General features: G+C 37.9%; 1 protein-coding gene across 1 annotated transcript in view; it reads left to right on the top strand.

Moving 5' to 3' along the window:
• LOC103262717 (electrogenic sodium bicarbonate cotransporter 1) overlaps positions 1 to 18,966 on the top strand; it is a 239,403-nt gene that overhangs the window by 51,653 nt on the left and 168,784 nt on the right. The window contains exon 4 of the mRNA XM_008060360.2: positions 13,094 to 13,170. Coding sequence (XP_008058551.1) covers positions 13,094 to 13,170 — 77 coding nt within the window. The remainder of the gene's footprint in view (positions 1 to 13,093; positions 13,171 to 18,966) is intronic.

Here is an 18,966-nt window from a genome sequence, read left to right as displayed (position 1 = left end):
CGACATCTCGCCAAATTGCCCAGGCTGGTCTTGAACTCCTGGGCTCAGGCAATCCTCTCACATCGGCCTCCCAAAGTGCTGGGATTATAGGCTTGAGCCACCATGCCTGGCCTTCACTTTGTTCCTGATCTGCGGGTGGCTGAGATGGAAGTGGTAGTACTGTCTGAAAGCCTTGGAAGTGTCCTTTCTCCTGGTTCCCTTTTCCTCCTGTTTCCCTCTTTAATCCTCCAGTGGGGAAGCCTGGTCGACATACTGCCAAAGTGATCAGGTAGGTGCAGGGTGTCTTTTTTCTGCCTAGACAAGAGCCTCTCTCTACCCCAGCTCCATGTGGCTTGGGCCTCATCTGGCTAGGCATCTCAGCGTTTTTCTCCACCTGTGTAAGGGCAGAGCTGTGGCAGCAGTGATAGCCATGACTGGTAGGAGCCCCAATGGGGCATGCCATCAAAGTGATCAGGTAGGGGTGGGGTGGCATTTTTCTGCCTGGATGACGGTATTTCTCTCCCTCTGTCATGGGTGGCAGGGGCCCTCCCTGAATAGGAGTCTCAGAGGTACTTTGCCTCCTTATTCTCTTCCAGAGACTGCAGAAGGCCTATCCACTGGCAGCAAACTGGCTTCCTCCTGGGGTCAAGCATAGTTGCAGCCTCCAACTGATTTTGGAGTGGGTACATTGAGGGAACTACCTCTGAAGTAGAAGAAAAGCCCCTGGTGGAGACAGTAATTAATGGAGGGCACCCACATGATACAGTCCATGGCTGTGGAATCTGTCTTGGGGTACTTCTTTGATGGGGTGGCAGCACTTGGCACTAGACCACACAGGGAGCAGGAGCCCATTGGGCTTCACATGGACTTGAGTGGAGCCTCTGTCCAGATTCTGGGTGGCTTCTTGTGTTCAGCTGGGGGGATGGTGAAAGAGACTTTCTTGTGACTAGGGTTGCTTTGGTCCCTGGGAGTTGTGTGAAACCCCAGGGGATTTTCTCACATACTCAACCCTTCCCTTTGTAGGAAATTCTCCCTGATTCTGGGCTGGGCCCAGTCCATAGGCGATTGGGTCTTGGTTGCCTTTGTTCTCAGTGGTCCCAGATACTTTTTCTGATGAACTTCAGTACAGACTTCCAGATGGTCCCCTGAAGAGCTGATATTTACTAGCGATTTCAGATCCTCTTTATGAGAGAGGCTCTCACTAGCTGCTTCCAGTTCGTCATCTTGGATCCCCCCCTTTTTATATTTATCTTTATGGATCCTTTAGGCTCATCTAGAAAGGAGAGGTGTGAGCCACCATCCTGTCTCTTCCCCCAACTCCACCCCCTCAGTCAGAAAAATAATGTCTGCAGCAGCTAATATTCAGCAGGTCTATGTCATAGAGTTAAATATCCTCACCCTTGGGTGGTGACATCTAAGAACTAGATAACTAGGTGTGGTTCAGGAGTAGGACTCAAAACTGCAGGCATCTCCATTCAACTTGGGCTTTTCAATAATTGGGAAATGCTGGGCCTATCATAGTTTCATGGTTCTGAACATAATTTTCCAGGGTAGAATCACTTGAGGCTAAGGAACTTTAATGCCATTTGGAGTCTAGCTGTCCCATTGGCTGAATTGTGTAATTAACTGCTCCTCGGGAAGAAAATTAGTGTATGAGCAGGTGCACACCAGGAAAGGCTGCCCTACCTTTGTTCTCTCTCTGACAGCACTGTTTTTGGGAGAGTCTTCAGGGCCTGTTGGGTGAAAGAGGCATTATGAGTCCAGAAGTATTTGCATGCTTTCTGGAGGCTGCTCCCAGAGTTGTGGGTGACCTATAGGCATCGATTGCTCAGTGTGTATCAATTAACCATGTATACCATCAGCAAGGCCTTGAGGAGTTATTGCATGAGGAAGCCAGTTTGAATGACTTTTCCCCAAGTCATGTTTTGGGTGCTATGAATCTCGGGCAGTGAGGAGGGGACTGGATTTATATGTAGAAACCCAGTGAATGTGTCTGTGAACCTTTTAAAGTTCTATAGTTTTAGCTTGGTGTATATTAACATTTACGCCCACACCTACATCTATGGGGGTGCTAAAAACAGTATACACACGTAAGAGATATTATTTATGTATTACTTTTCGAAGTTGAATTGAATTACAGTAGCAATATGTAGTATGACGTTCATTCAACATACTTCCACCATTTTCTTTGACTGTCCTGCCTTTCTCCTGGTGATGCTAGCATTCATTTGATGAATGCCATCTTTTGAGCAAACATCACACTTAATTTTTTTGGCACCCCCGGTCTATATTTATTTGGATGAAGATGTAGGACTATGCCAAGTGACTTGTTTTTCTGCACATACTCATGCTTTTCAGGTAAAAGGATTTTTGGTGAGTAAAGCCAGAGGTCAGAATCTTTAATTGAGAACGAGTCTTCAGAAAAAAATTTCTCCTGTCATTTAAAAAATAGCCTAAGTAGTATTTCATAGAGCATGTTATACTTCTTAAAAATGGATTTTTATACTCTTAAAAATGTTTGATCTCCATGTTGGTATTATAATTTGATTTAGTCAAATCTCCCAAGGCTGGCTGCTAGTGCATGATGTTTCAACTTAATCTCAGGCATTTAGAGATAATAAAAGTAGATTTAATTACTGCTTATCATATGATAAGATAGGCGATCTATATTATTGAAGTACTATGTGCACGTTTTATGAAATCAAAGAGTACAGAAGAACCTCTATTGTAGAACAGATGCCTTTGTATCATCTTCCCTCTCCTTGGCCTGTCCTTGTAACAATCTCTTTTACTCTTTAAATGGTCTCTAATTTTTTATGATTACTTCTATATCTCTATATAATAAGAAGTTTAACTAGTTATTTTTTATTTTTCAATCTTAAATATTGACTGTTAATTTATTATTTTATAGAATATTTTACCTCATTTGTACATATTCCCTTCCTCCAAATATGCATGTATCATTATTCTTAGCTCCATCATTAACTACATTTGTAATTTTGAGTAGTAAATCTATGTTTTTATTTATTTTTTAGTGGTATTGACAGGGTATTTTGGCTTCTCATCTTTTAGAAAAAGGAGGTTAGCATTCCTACCCTTTGCTGTCTTTCTCCTTGCTGCTTTCACTTTCAGACTTCTGTCATTGGCATGAGGGGGGACCCAAAAAACCAGAATTAGCTTTCAGAGGGCAGGCCCGTTGTAGTACACTCAGAATTTGTTCCTCCGGATCAAATGGTCAACCAGAGTTTTTATTTGGAAGTTTTGGGAAGTTTGTATCACGGTTTGGGTAAGAAATGTCCCAAGTTGTGGCAAACAGGTGACTGGCTCTGCCACCATAACAATGCACCTGTGCATACCTCACAAGTGTTTAGCAGTTTTGGACCCAGAACGGCATGACCCCCATGGCCCACCGTCCCTGTTTACTTGATCTCACCCTGAGTGACTTATTTTTTGTTTCCCTGAATGAAAAAAGTCCTCAAAGGGAAAAATTTTGCAGATGTGGAAGAATGAAGCAAAAAACGGCAGAAGTGCTAAAAGGCATCAAAATTGAGGTGCTCAAAAACTGTTTTGAGCAGTGCAAAAAACATCTCAATAGGTATATTACATCACATGGAGAGTACTTTGAAGGTGACTGAAGTTTAAACATGTAAGAATAAATACACAATTTTTAATAAATGAATTCCAGGGTTTTTTTTTTTTGAGGGGGTCTCCCCTTGTACTTCTACTTTTTATTGTTCGTAAAGGTTAGATTTACATTCTCATCTCTATCTGCAAACAAATTATGCACTCTCTCTATTTGTTGATTCTAACATTGGAAATGCATAAATATCATTTGTATCATTATGACTAGAGCTCTGTGAAAGCTATATGTACTTTTTCTTTTGTGTGCGATTTTTGTTTTAAATGTGGAGATTTAAATCTCATTTTAAAAAATGCCTATTTTTACTGTATTTTCAAGATCTTTCAATATCTTGAGGATACTAGTAAGGCTGTATGATTCCTTGATATCTTCTTCTTGGAGGTCTGTCCCCTCCCATTCTCTCTCTTCCCTGCATCACTCTCCTTCTTCATAAGAGACTGACTACCTTCTGGGCCACTGCCGGTGAATATTCTGGCATGTGCTTTTGTTGTTCTCCTGAGCTGGAGATCATATATTTACTTTTCTTAGTTTATTCTCTCACTTTGCTTATTACATAGGTCACTTCATATGGAAGGATATATTAAGATTACAATTTTTATGCTTCCTTGACTTCAAACATACTTTATTCTTTTTTCACTTGATTGATGGCTTGGAAAAGTATAGAATTCTTGGTGAAAAATAATTTTCTTCTTCCAGAACTCTGAAATCATAGTTTATTTAGCTTGTATCATTCTGTGTTGCTTGAGAAAATGCCAAAATCTAATTCTTATGGCTTTTTCTTTCTGGATAGAAAATGTTAGGATATTTACTTCATTCTTGGTGTTTTGAAGTTTCATGGTGATTCATGTACATATAGGACTAAATAGGACTGGTTTTTAAAACTAATTTTTGTTTGATTTAATTTTTAAAATTTTGTTTTAATTTTCTATAAGAGCCCTTGTGATAGAGGAACCATGTCATTTAGCTTAGGGGCATTATATTCTCTTTGATGAAGTTCTAGGATATTATTTTCTCTTTGATGATGTGCTCTTCTCAATTTTCCTCATTCTGGCTTGGTAAAACTCCCGGTAATCAGATATTGGCCTTCCTGGATTAATCTTCTATACTTGAATTCTGTTCTCTTATATTTTCTGGCTCTTAGTCTCCTTCTTTCCTTGCTCTTTAGAAGATTTTCTTGTTGCTTTAAAACTCTTATATTATGGAATTTGTTTGGGAGTGATAATGTGTATGTGTGTGTGTGTGTGTGTGTGTGTGTGTGTGTGTGTTTATTTGTTCGTTCTAAAACCTATTCCTTGTTCCATTTTTCATAGCATCCTGCCCATGTTTTATGGATAAATATCTTCACAAATCCCTCTGCAAATTAATTAAATTTTTATTCAAGTTTTCTAATTTTTATTTCTTTTTCTGAGTTTTTTGCTTGTTTTTTTCTTCATGGTGCATCAGCTGTAGTCTTGTGCTTCCTTTCTTAGGTGTCTGATGATCCTGAATTATCCTTTGTATTTAAGAAAGAGCATTTGTTCTAGAGTACGCAGGAAGCATTATCCTAAGGAGTCCTCTAATTCTAGAATTCAGTCTTCTCTCTGAGGCACAAATACCTGCACCAATTTCCCTAGTCTTTTCTGAATAACTTTTTAGCAGAGACCTGCAGTGTAACTGTTTTGGCTGCTTGGTGTTCTGCTCAGTTGGGTGGAGGGTACACTTTCTGTGTATAGACTTTCCATGAATTCATCCCTTTTAGCCTGCATCTTGCTCTTGCCTCCTTTGTGCTTTGGCTCTTCAAGTGCGGTGCTTCTTCAGAGTATTCCAGGAAATATCTCCTTTTTTTTTTTGAGTTGGAGACTCACTCTGATGTCCAGACTGGAGTGCAGTGGCTGCTCCCGGCCACCGCAGCCTCGACCTGCTGGGCTCCGGTGATCCTTCCGCCTCAGCCTTCCAAGTAGCTGGAACTACAGGCGTGCGCTACCACGCCTGGCTAATTTTTTGATTTATTGTAGAGATGAAGTCTCGCCAAGTTGCCCAGGCGGGTCTCGAACCCGCGGGCTCAGGCAATCCACTCACCTCAGCCTCCCAAAGCACGGGATTACAGGCTGAGCCACCGAGCCCGGCTAATATCTCCTTTTTGAATCTGTGTTCCTGTACATATATTTTACACTTCAATTTCTAAATAGCATTGATGGTGTCAGGTTCTACTATTCTATCTGCTCTTCTTCCAGAAAGTTTTTGGAGTCTCTAGTCTGTGTTGATCTTCTACCAGTTCTCATGGATGTGGCTTTATATACTTTTATAAAGTATCTTTTTTAATCTACGATTTTTTAAAATAGCTAGGAAGAGTGAGGAGGTAAGCCCATTTACTAAATCATATACTAAGTTGATCATCTTCCATTGATAACCTTCTTAAAATGTTTGAAATTTGAACATTTCATCAAATCAGAGAATTTCTTCATTAATCTAAAGCAGTGAAATTTTATTAAATCTTGGATCTGGTGTTTACATATATATATATAAAAGAATAGACCAAACCTATCAAATCAAACACTGATGTCAAATCAGATACATGTCCTTGGAATGACAGGCCTATAGGAACCTATTGAAATTCTTCTTTACCTTGACTTAGAGCCATTTAATGGAAATCATCTTAGGTCAGTGCCTGTTTGGAATGAAGGCAGTAGGATGTTTATTTACTTCTGTCATATTCTGCTGTTGATAAGTTTTTTCTGCTTTACCTTTTAACTAGTGAGCACAGGCTTAAAGAAGGTACTGTTCTCTTCCTATTTTTTTGAATATGAAGGTCATACATTATTTTCTAAACTTTCATTTACATTTTTTGGGTGGAATAATTTTTTGCTCATCATTTTTTATTGTGTGTGTGTGTGCTCATGGGTGGATGTCTACGTATACAAGTGTGTTCATGTATGTGTGTGTGCATGTGAGACACACACAGAGAACTATAGACTTGCCAATATTATAACCACAAGGACCATGCACTCCCTGTACTACCTTATAGGCACTTTTCCATTTAGTAAGTTTTCCAGTACTTGTATGTTTCTGAATTCTCTCTCAGTTGAGTAGAAATTTTTATGTCTTATTAATGTGTGTGTGAGAGAAAAAGATAATGAAATTCTTTCTAAAAAATTAAGCTGCCTATTTTAGATCACAATAAAAAGTAAATGTTCAGTACAATATTATTAGAATAGGAGTCACCATGAATTAGAGCATTTTGCTTTTTCTGGTTAAAAATTTAAAAGTATTGGGAGAAATGAACCTTGTATATGTGACATTGAGATGCCTAAAACCTAGTAATGAATTTTAGGCAAAGAACACAATATAGGCAGAAACTTGAAAAAATAGGAGAGAATAGGGTCAAGGGAGTTGAGGCTAAATAGATCATAAAAGAACTTACTAAGAAGAGACAGCAGTGATCTTGAAGGGTGGAAAATGGTCTTTAAAAGTAGACACTAATGTCTGTGAGGCCTCATTGCTACAGGTGTTTTCTGCACAGCCATTTGACCTCTGCACACTTCCAGCTTTCCATATGAGGACATCCCCTCCTTTATCTTTGTCTCATACATTAGGGAGGAAGTCTGTTGGTTAGAACTTTACTCACATACTTTGATGGTTACCTGGGTCTTTTGATGTCTTCTTCTTTCTAGGACAATCACACAACTTATTTTTGTTTTCTCCCACTTTTCTGTACTCCAGGTTCAGCTTTCCTCTGGTGGAGGTCCTGATACCTTGCTTCGTTTCTACTCTGTCCTCACCTCCTGATTCCTCTTTTGCTGGGGTCATCTATTTCTCCCATTATTGTCCCTTCTCTTCCCACTGCTGGCTGACAGACTTTGGGCCAGATTGGCAGTCTTTTGGTTCTGTTAGTTCTGGGCCAGCTATACACTTCTTATTTATTCACCCTAGGGCTTTCGAAGTCTGAAGGCTCTTGGATTGTGCACACAGCCTCTCCTTCCATAGGGAATGGACATGCCACAGTAGTGTTTGTAGTAGTAACTCCAAATGGAGGTAAAATGATACCCATCGCTATTATTCATTCACAAATATTTATTAAGTGCTGCTATGCCAAACTCTGAGGCTATAACTATGGACAAGACAAACCAAGAGCCTTGGTTCTGGGCTCCTGCAGTTTAAATTATATTAAATTGAAACAAACAGTGAAAACCTTCTAAACAAAACAAAACAATGAAACCAGCAGAAATACATGAACTGCTTTTTTTTCTTAGCTAAGAAATTCCTTCAGAGGGCTCCTTTGATATGTTATGTTCTTGGTTTCCAACTTAGCTGATCCCTAAGATGGAGTTTGTATTCCTTTACTTTTTCATTTTCATAAAGAAAAGGAAAAAAATATTGAACTCAGCTACTCTGTTTGTCATGTAATTAAATAGTAGCACCAAGTCACAGCTCTGTGACAAAGAAGAAAGGATGCTAAAAGTAAAAACAATATAACTATAAAAAATAATAACAATAACTATAATTCCTTTGAAGGAATTTCCTTTATTTTTATTTACTTTTCCTTTATTTTTAGCTTTCTTTGGTCTAATATTTGCAGTTTAAGTATTTCTTTGTTTTATTTGGGGCATGGGGAATGGAATGGGTTGGTGGTCTTCATGACATGATTATTTTATTATTATTTTTGGTGAGGACAGCTTTTGATAACTTACTGCCCTTGAAAACTAGGAAACTGGTCTGACAAAAATTCAAACTTATGTTTTAGCCATTCCTTCTAGACTTTCTCAGACAAATTCATTGAAGGTATCCAAAGTGATTTCTTCTTCTTGTTCATCATATTCCTGTTTTTTAGTGGATGAAGTGGGAAGAAACTGTAGTTGAATTAACTTGAAATGTGGAAAACTAATATGGAAATAATGGCTATATGTATATATATGTATATGTATGTTTTAGAATTTTACAAATGCTTGGCTATGACTGAATTACGACATTTGGAAGCATATTTTTTCTTAATAATTAGATTTTTTTGCTTTTGCATCTTTTCTTCTTTGTGGTTTGGCGCTACTATTTAATTACAGTGGCAAACAGAGTAACTGAGTTCAATATTTTTTCCCTTCTATCTTTTATGAAAATGAAGAAGTAAAGAAATGCAAACTATATGTTTGGGATCAGCTAAATTGGAAACCAAGAACATATTTGTCTTAAACAGATGTTATACTGCACATAATTGGCATGGAAATAGAATCTGTTCTTTGTGGTTGTATATTGCATTTTCTCTTCATTAGACATGATGAAGTTTATGTGTTTATGTAAATAACATAGAAAAATCCATTTTCTTCCCACGAGGCAGTGAAACTGATATTGAGAGATTTAGGTTTAATTTATGATTCTGCCACTTGTTGTGTGACCATGACCTTAACTTCCTTAAAGTTCATTTGTTTATCATAAAGTGGTAATACTATACTACCCTCATAGTGTTGATATGAGGATTAATTTAGATAATGTAAGTTAAACACCTATTACTCAAAAAGATTAGTTGACTTTAATTGTGGATATACAGATCCTTTAGTAGAATTGTTAAGCCAACAAAGGTGGGGGAATAATATCAATAGGTCAACGGGGATGCAGCACACAATAACATGCATTATTCTGAAACAGCATTTATTGTTAGTTTTGTGGTCCCAAGCAGTACAAATTAGATCCATACCTCCCAATTTTCTGACGTGAACACTCAGGTTCACTTATATACCTATTATGTGTAAGTTATCTTAGTTACTCTTTGTGCTAAAATGTTATTTGGTTAATATTAATGGTAAAAGAAAAAAACAGTTATTTTATAGGCTGTAAGATCTTTGTTTTACCTTGTCCCTGGTTTCTCTGTTGGCTTATTATAAGGTTATGAGGTGGGGGTGCAGTTTATGTGTATTGTGTTATATATTACATATATTCACATTTTAAAAATTTAAGACGTACACATTCAAATATCCCCCTCTTTTTTGTGCTGTACACTCTCCTCATTTTATTGTATCAAATAGATGAAATTGCAAAGGCTTTGTGAATTGATACATGTGTGCTAAAGAATAACAATGATTTTCAAACTTAGTACAGAATGTAATTAATTTTTATAGCAACAGTATGTACCTGCCAAGTGGGTACTTTGAAAATGAAATTGTTTTTGATTGTGTGAAACTGCTTAAAAAATGTGATACTCCAGAGCTTTCTTTTTTTAATGGCCAGAAAGCAGTTATATGGAAATTAATTATGATTTTGCACCCAAGACTGATTCTTCTTTTTTAAAAACCAAGCTTGAACAACACACAGCTTCTTTGGACCAAGAACAATCATAAGACATTTGTATGCCCTGGATTTAAATGGAAAAGGCTACTAGTTGTAGCTTTCGGTGACTAAATCAACATCTGCCCAGGAAGCAAAACATTTTAGGATTCCCTTGTATTTCACCTTTTTGGTACAAAGTGAGATTTTTCTCAGGTTATTGCCATACATTCAGGATTGCAGAATAATGAGTTTACATTATAGCCCCAAACTCTAACTAGAAAGCACTGATTTATTCTCACAGTGTGGAGGTAGGGAGTTTATCAGGAAGGGAGTGAGAAAATAGTGAAGAATGCCAATCCTCTTGCTTGGTTGACTAGCAGACTTTTACAGTGTTAACCATTGGTGAAGCTGTTAATATTAATTCCTTTTATTAATGAGAATTGGGTAAGTTTAGGAGGACAATCAATTTGATTGCTTCTTAACACTAGTTTTCTCTTCTCCACCTGGTTTCTGCATCTCCGTTGGACCTGTGACTTTCTTTCTCTGCCCCTCAAGTAGGATACATGTAGATAGCCATACTCTCCCTGTCTTTCAGAAATGAGAGAAATGATGAAACAGTGTATAGGGTTTCTTGGAAAAGTTGTCACATTAATCAAGATTACCATTATAATAAAAACCTTATTAATTTGGCTTCTACCTATTCAAATTTTCCAACAGTTAGGACAATGCTTGGGCTGAAATGTACCTTTGCAGTATTTATAGAGTTTCCAAAGCAAATCAATGAGTTTAGGTTATTGCTCAGGAAATTTAAATTACTTAATGAAAAATTGCTTTAAAATTATTTCAGTACTGCCACTTACATATAATTTATTTGATGATTAGACATTAGTCCTACCTATTCATTTATATAAGCTACTTTTAACTTATAATTAGGATTGCTCAAGCGTCATTGCTTTAGGACTGTATAATTCAGATCTCTTCACTTATTGAGGCACAATTTTTACCCAATTAGTCCAAATAATTGATTTTTTTTTTTTTAGTTGGAATCTCACTCTGTCAACCAGGCTGGAGTGCAGTGGCATGCTTATGGCCACCGTAGTCTCGACTTGCTGAGCTCAGGTGATCCTTCCGCCTCAGCCTTCCAAGTAGCTGGAACTACAAGGCACACACCACAATGCCCAGCTAATTTTTTTATTTATTGTAGAGGTGAGATCTTGCCAAGTTGTCCAGGCTGATCCTGAACCCATGGGCTCAGACAATCCTCTTACCTTGGCCTCCCAAAGTCCTGGCATTATAGACATGAGCCACCGCACCTGGCCTGGTTTTGTTTTTAAATGTAAAGTACAAAATTGTATCCACTTACCATTTTCTTTTTCTTTTTTTGAGCTGGAATCTCACTCCATCACCCAGGCTGGAGTGCAGTGGCATGCTCACAGCCACTCCAGCGTCAACCCGCTGGGCTCCGACCATCCTTCCACCTTAGCCTTCCAAGTAGCTGAAACTACAGGTGTGCACTACCACGCCTGGATAACTTTTGATTTATTGTAGAGACGAGGTCTCACCAAGTTGCCTGGGCTGGTTTCAAACCCATGAGCTCAAGCCATCCACTTGCCTTAGCCTCCCAAAGTGCAGGGATTATTGGCTGAGCCACCAAACCTGGCCTGCTCATCATTTCTATGAATTTCAACCTCAGTATTATTTGGGGGCGTTCAAGTTTATATCTGATGTCTTCTGTATTGAGTGGACACTAGAAATCTAGGGAGTGGTTTAAAGAAGGAAATGTGGCCTTCAAAGGGATTCTTTTAATTTTGCTCTTAAAGCGCATTTTTAGACGTGACTTTTTTTTTTGAATAATGCTCTGTGCTCAAATTTTTCTAGAGTAAAACACCCTACCAGGGTAAAAATCGGTAAAAGATTTAAGAGATCTAGGCCATGCTTACTCAATGAAATGCAGCAGAGTGGAAAATATCCTGTCTTGCCAGCTTAAGGAAATTAAAATTTTTCTGATCTAGTAGTTAAAAGGAATTATGTTATTTAAAGAGCTGCTGTTACATGGACATTAACTTATTAAGAGTGGATTTTAGTCTTTTGTAAAATTATGTGTTGAAATGTCTTTCCAAAGGAGTTAAAGACTGTAATTTAAAGAATGATTTGGAAGCAAATATGAAGCTGTGTTAGAACTTTGGTACTTTTTTTTCAACCCTTGTCCTCTTGCTGTGAAGACCAGCCTGAGTCAGACTGTTGAGGATTAAAGATGAATGCATTACTCAGCACCCTGCAGTGGTTGGGTTAAACACCTTGGCTTTGAAAAGTTACTCTTTTGCTTAGTAAGCCTAGAAATTTCATGTCCAGCTGCAGAATGAAAGTTCAGTATTCTGTTGATTAACATGGTTAACTTGTAAATGGCTTGTGGCTCTTCTGAAAGTCCCTGCTCTCTATACATGTGTAACAATGTCTGAAATAATTGGCTGGATCATCAATGAACCCTGCCTACAGCTGCTGAATTGCCAGAGAGATTGGTCTTCATGTAGTATTTCTGATGAAATTCACCCCTTGATTGAAGAAGTGTCTGGCCTGTTAAGGGAGCAAAAGGAAGATGCTTATTTTAATTTGGCAAATGGGAATGCTTGTGACACCACTATTTTGAGGCAAGGAATGAGGATTCCACATCAGTGGTTCACTAAGGAGGAGTATTCTCCTTGGTGATCAAAGTGTCAGCCAGAGAAGGGAATGCGGGTGGCTTTTTGGGCTGATCAATTAAGTGGTGCTCTGGGAGGGGCAGCTGAGGCCTGGGGGCTGCTGAGGTCTGAGCCACATCCCCGGGCGAGCACTCTGCAGATGTGAAAAGAGCTCATCTTTGCAGGTGATAGGAAAGGAAAAAAGAATCAGGTAGGCTAGCATGTGTCTAAAGGGTGGTGACACAAAGTGAACCAAACCACCAAACCAGAAATAAATGTAATATTTTGCTTGTTGTTTTATAAGTTTATTTCAGAGCCTAACTTATCTTGAAACTGAACCTGGCAATACACCTTAAACAAGGTATTTGGGATTTTATCTACTTTTCATTTAACTATGTTTGTACTACAACCTGGTCTCTGGAAAATTCTTCAGGAGAATCCTAATGTAGTTAAAAGCATCATCACCATTCTCATCGCCATCTACTAGTGCTTATGAAGTATGTGACCAAAGTCATTGCATTTTTGAAAAGAAGTCTTTAATTTGAGTTTACTTGTGTTTTTCCAGGTAGCCCAGCCATGGCCCATAGGAATCTGACTTCTTCCAGTCTGAATGACATTTCTGATAAACCAGAGAAGGACCAGGTAAGCAAAGAATTCTTGCTTCTCTGAAATGTATGACAACACATATCTCAAACATGCTTGGAGGGGATTAGGGATGATGGCTGCCTCACTTAAAATGGGCCTCTAGGTGCAGATGGAATTTGCATTTTCTGTGAGGGAAAAGAAGCAGAGTATGCAGGGAACTGGAGCCAGAGGGGAAGAATTTGAGTCTTTCCTCCAACACTTATGGGCACATTCATAATTTAAATCTTGGAGCTGTAGCTGTCTCAGTTTTATTATAGCTGTAACCTCTGCCTCAAGTTATTGTGAGGATTAAATGAGATAATTTATGAAAACCTGTTTTGGTAAACTACACAGGGTTAAAAAAAGCTGGCAGCTGTTAACTTTTGGGGCTACTGTAGGCAAAAGTAATGATAGTTAAGTTGGGCCACTAACTGTATATTTGTTGGTCTGATAAAACATACAGTATGTAGCCTATCTGAAATAAAGAGCATCAGGTTTTGAGTCTCTGTTTTCTTTCTTTTGAAGATAATATAGTATAAACTGGGCCATTTTTTCCAGTGGGGTGGGTATCTGTGCAAGGAGATTATATTTTAAGAACATAGTGATTGATATTTATAGAAGGATGCTTCCTAAATAAAAAATCCCAAAGCTTCCCAGTAATGAAAGCAGTATATTTTTAAAATGACAGAAATCCTAGCCTGTTTCGCCAGGGTTGTAGGGGAAGTGGCATATGTTAGAAAGAGTAAGGAACTCGAAGCAAGAAAATCTTGTCTTGATACTTGTTCCAAAAGTGACTAGCTGTGTGAGGATGGGCACCAGTTTTCTCCTATGTCAAGTGGAAGCAATAATTCATAACTCACCACAGAGAATTAAGTGTTTAATTCTTGAGCTGATAAATTCTTTGTCTTTTAATGTAACAGAAGAGTGTGATTCTTGTTGGCTTAATGCTTGATATGCTGATTGTACAATCCAACCCTCTGTGTACGTGGGTTCCACATTGTGGATTTAACCAACCGTGGATGGAAAAATATTTGAAAAAAAATTGTGTCTGTACTGAACATGTGAACATGTACAGACTTTTGAACCTGGCAATAAACCTTAAACAAGGTATTTGAAATTTTACCTACTGTTCATTCAACTATGTTTGTACTACAACCTGGTCTCTAGAAACTTCTTCAGGAGAATTCTAATGTGGACTAAAAGCATCATCACCTTTCCCATCATCATCTACTATTCCCTAAACAAAAGAGTGTAACAACAACTATTTATACAGCATTTACATTGTGTAGGTATTACATGTAACCAAGAGCTGATTTGAAGTATATAGGAGAATGTGTACAGGTTTTATGCAAATATTATGCCATTTTATACTAGGGATGTCCACACTCACAGATTTTGGTGTGAGAATGACTGTATTTCATTTGGGTGACCTTATTCTCTCTCTTTTTTAAGTAGGTGAGTTTGAAGATTCCCCTTTCCACTCTTTGCTATTTTTTTTCAAGTCATATTTATTTCAGGCCTCTTTAACTGGCAACACTTGTAGTAGTGACAGAGGTTTATAAACCTTGGTGAATTCTAAAAAGTGCAGGAATGGTGTACATTCCATTCCATTTTCCTTCTTGTGAAATGGCTCTTGGACCCTCCCCTTTCTCCCCCTCCCCTCCCCTCTCCACTCCCTTACCGCCTCTATTTTTTTTTTGTCTTTTTTCTCTCATCAGTACCACTCTAGTAGAGGCTTTATCATCTCAGATCTGAAATGCTAGAAAAAACTTTGGAATTAATCCCTTGACTCTTATCTCTCAATACAATATAATTCTTATATTATTGTCCTCATTTTTTTACTCTGGATTAAAAACTTAAAATGACTTACTGTCAAGTTAAGTTTAGAATCTCCTATATGACTTTTAAGATCTTTTGAAATCTGGTATCATCCTTCTTATCTTTATTTATTCACTTGTGCTCCCCAGAAGAGGGTAAATCTGTTTGAATGATTTTTTTACTTTCCTCTACATTTACATTGAGGTTAATTCTTGACCTCCTTCTGGAGCTGCTCCTTCTTCCAATGCTAAAATGAATGATCACCTTACTTTCATCTGCCTACCTTTTAGAATGATCTGAGAGAAGATAATTTAAATATTAGATGCACTGGGAGACACATACCTGCAGTGGAAAAGGGAGAACTCAGGCCACTAGAAGTTCCTTCAAAGCCATTTTGCACATTATGTCTCCACTCATTGTTTACCAAGGAATGCTGAATATTTATGAGGTTTACCATTGGTCTTGATAATGGATGAGCAATACCCTAATTAGGGTTAGACTATCTGGTTGATGGACTTTTTGAGGAAGGTTTCTTTTTTTAGGGACAGCTTTCCTCCTGCCAGGAATTTGTCAGCATGTAACTGGTAAACTGCCTGAGAGGAATTTTCTAACTTTTTGGGTTTCTTCGTATCTAGGAATATGCAGAAGAAATTTGATGACTTAAGGTGCATAATACAGGGCAAGCCCTTTGGGTCCCTGCTTACTGTGGGAGTTTTTCTGTCCTCTCAATAAATCTTGCTTTTTTTTTTTTTTTAAGATGCATAATATATATGAGGAGGATCCCAAAAAAACTGAAATTGTTTTTTGGAGGGTGAGCCCCTTGAAGTATGGGTTTTCCCCGCTAGGTAAGTGTTCTGGGAACCCATTGGTAACACGTACCAGCTAGCATTATTGTGAGAAGCTTCAGTGAATTGTGTGCTCTTTTTGGAGATTCTTTCAGTGTGTTTGTCCATTTCATGATGGGTGATTTAGGAGCGCACCTGCCCACACTGCGCTGAGTGTTCAGTAGTTTTTGACCAAAAATGGCTTGATCCCTGTGCCCTATCCTCCCTTTTCTCCCAATCCTGTCCTGAGCGACTTTTTGGTTTCTCCATGTGAAGAAAAGTCCACAGAGGGAAATGTTTTGCTGATGTGAAAGAGGTGAAAAAAAAAAGTGATGAATTCAGAAACTGTTTTGAATAGTGGAAAGGAGTCTTGATAGGTGTAATGCATCAAACTTTGAAGCTGACTGAAATTTAAACATGTAAGAATAAATACACAATTTTAATGAATAAATTCCAGTTTTTTGGGGTTCCCCTGTAATATTCTGATTACAGTGGCAGAAGAAATTTGTTGGGAAGTTATGATTTGGGGAGTTTTGATTTTTCCTTTAAAACCTGTGTGAATGGAGTCCTAAAACTAGAATTTTTAGTGCTGGTCACTAGCATCTCACAGTCGTCAAGATTCCTGTTAAGATGGAATCAGGAAGATTTAATTCAGAAGTGTTGTTCCTTTTGTTTTCAAAGCCAGCAAATGAAGAATAATGAATGGATCACTGTAAGAGCAACTATCCATCTAAATTTTTTCTATTACAGTAGCTATAGTTCATCCAATGAGTTCTTTCCCCCAAAAGAGGAAGAAACCGTTCTCTGCTTCTTACCAGAGAGTTTGGTGAGAATCTTTGCAACTAATTCATGATGTCTTCTACAACCAAAAGTGCAGTAGAATATCAAGCTAATATTTCTAGTTTCTATACCTACTTTTTTGGCAACCTCAAATACAAAAGCTCCTGGATAATTTTTGAATGAGAAAAATAAAAATGGACTTGAAGATAAGACAAAGCTATGGTAGACTGAGTCTTTTATTTTATTTTTTTAACATGTTTTTTCCCCCTCTCTCTCTCTCTCTCTTTGTTTGGGTTGGAAAAAAAGGTTGCCAGGCTCAAATTTGTTTTGAAATAGCTTTTATAATTAATTAGCCAATGTCCTGGAAGTGATCTTGGCAGTAAAGTCAAACTTGTCCTGTATGCTTGTCCAAGTTGGCCCCAGAAACTTCCATCCGACCAGGACTGAAATTTTTGATTGACTGATTATTCTGCCTGGATACAATTTGAACAGTTGTGATGGTGCCTTGCAACTTCCTGGAGCTATCTAACTTCCCAGTAGCACAAGAAATGGGTTTAATGTTCAGAGTTACAAAGAGGATCAGAATTGCTCTTTCTGACAGCTACATAGTGACAAAATTTGAGGGCATATTTTTAATGAGACTTTGTTTTGGGAAAACAGAAGAAACAAATCTGTGGACTGCACTTTTTCTTTCTGGCTCTGCCAAGCCTATGCACTTATGATTTCGGTAGCGACTGCTTTATTGAAAAATCGCTTAAAATAGTTCACAGCAGAAGAACATTGCCAAAATGTAGGTGATTCAATGTTTCAACAACATTCCAACTTGGATGTTATATTTATTAAGCAGAAAAACACGTGTGGAGAACTAGATTAAAAAATACATCTGGAGCTCATCTAGTTGTAAATCTACATAAATAATTTCTTCTATTTTGTTGCTATGGAGTATTTTTTTTTTACATTATTTAGTTATTTTTCTTTAGTACCTGAGATTAGTCTATTTTCTTATTTCTCTTTATTCTTTAACTGTTCTTTAAATAAATTACATACATGTGAGATGGATGCTTCTCAAATACCGTGGCCTTAGTTCCAATTTTCATGTGAATATGGAATAAGCTATGAGGATAAGAAAGTTTTTCTCTCCTTTTATATCTTAGCTTTAACTCTTTTAGAAGTACCGTGCTTAGTGGTATAATGGCTTTAAAAGGCTTTTTTTTTTTTTTTAAAAGTTTACTAATAATGCAATAATATCTTACAAGTATGTGTGTCACCTTAAGTGAAATTGCAGTCTGTAAGTTGCTGTGGATGCAGTAGATGCAGAAATACCTTGCAGATTTTCAGGAGGACACTTGAGACTCACATGATCTTGTAACTGCCTATCCTGTTATGCTTTCCATGATACTTCTTATTTAACTAGCTTATCTGGGAATCTTTCCTATAGATCTCCGGTGGAATTTGGCTTAAGGTTAATTTTTAAAGTGTATTACAATCGTTTTTAGCACCGTCTGTTGTCAATTTTTGATTTCTATTTTTGAAGTCTTGATCTTTTGCAGAAATAGACCTGAATTTAAAAATGTTGTCAAAAAGTAAGTTGATGCACACATTAAGTCATGTATAAGTTTGAAGTTGTTAAGCCATGGCTACTTTAAAATGAAATCTAGGCTGGGTGCAGTGGCTCACACCTGTCATCCCAGTACCTTGGGAGGCTGAGGCGGGAGGATTGCTTGAACCCGGAGTTCAAAACCAGCTTAGGCAACATAGCAAGACCTCACCTCTACAAAAAAATAAGTCAAAAAATTAGCGGGGCACAGTGGCATGCACCTATAGTCCCAGCTACTTGGGAAGCTGAGGTAGAAGGATTGCTTGAGCCCAGGAGGTTGATGCTGCAGTGAGCTGTGATAGTACCACTGCACTCCAGCCTGAGCAACAGAGTAAGACCTTGGCTTGAAAAAAAAAAGAAGGAAACATTACATTATGTGATTGAACAGCCCCAAACCCTTTTCTTACACATACGTGATATGGGAGTGAGTCAACTCAGTCCAGCCGTGATTACCTTTTTCATGATTTTGAAAGTATAGTTCCATCCCAAGGTTCACATAAAGCATCCCTGAGTATGAATAACCATTTCATATTCATAGAGATGGAAAAGGACAATAGCACTTCCTTTTCTTTTCCATGACTGAGCCCAAAAAATTCACATTGAGCATGGGTGGTCTTCTTTTTTTTTTTTTTTTTTGAGTTGGAGTCTCACTCTGTCACCCAGACTGGAGTGCAGTGGCGATCCTTCCACCTCAGCCTTCCAAGTAGCTGGAACTACAGGCACGTGCTACCATGCCCAACTAATTTTTTATTTATTGTAGAGATGAGGTCTAGCCAAGTTGCCCAGGCGGGTCTC

The sequence above is a fragment of the Carlito syrichta genome, unplaced genomic scaffold (genome assembly GCF_000164805.1).
Source record: "Carlito syrichta isolate Samal-C Ts95f unplaced genomic scaffold, Tarsius_syrichta-2.0.1 Scaffold304598, whole genome shotgun sequence".
Classification (NCBI taxonomy): Eukaryota; Metazoa; Chordata; class Mammalia; order Primates; family Tarsiidae; genus Carlito; species Carlito syrichta.
This window is presented reverse-complemented; position numbering and strand designations above follow the sequence as displayed.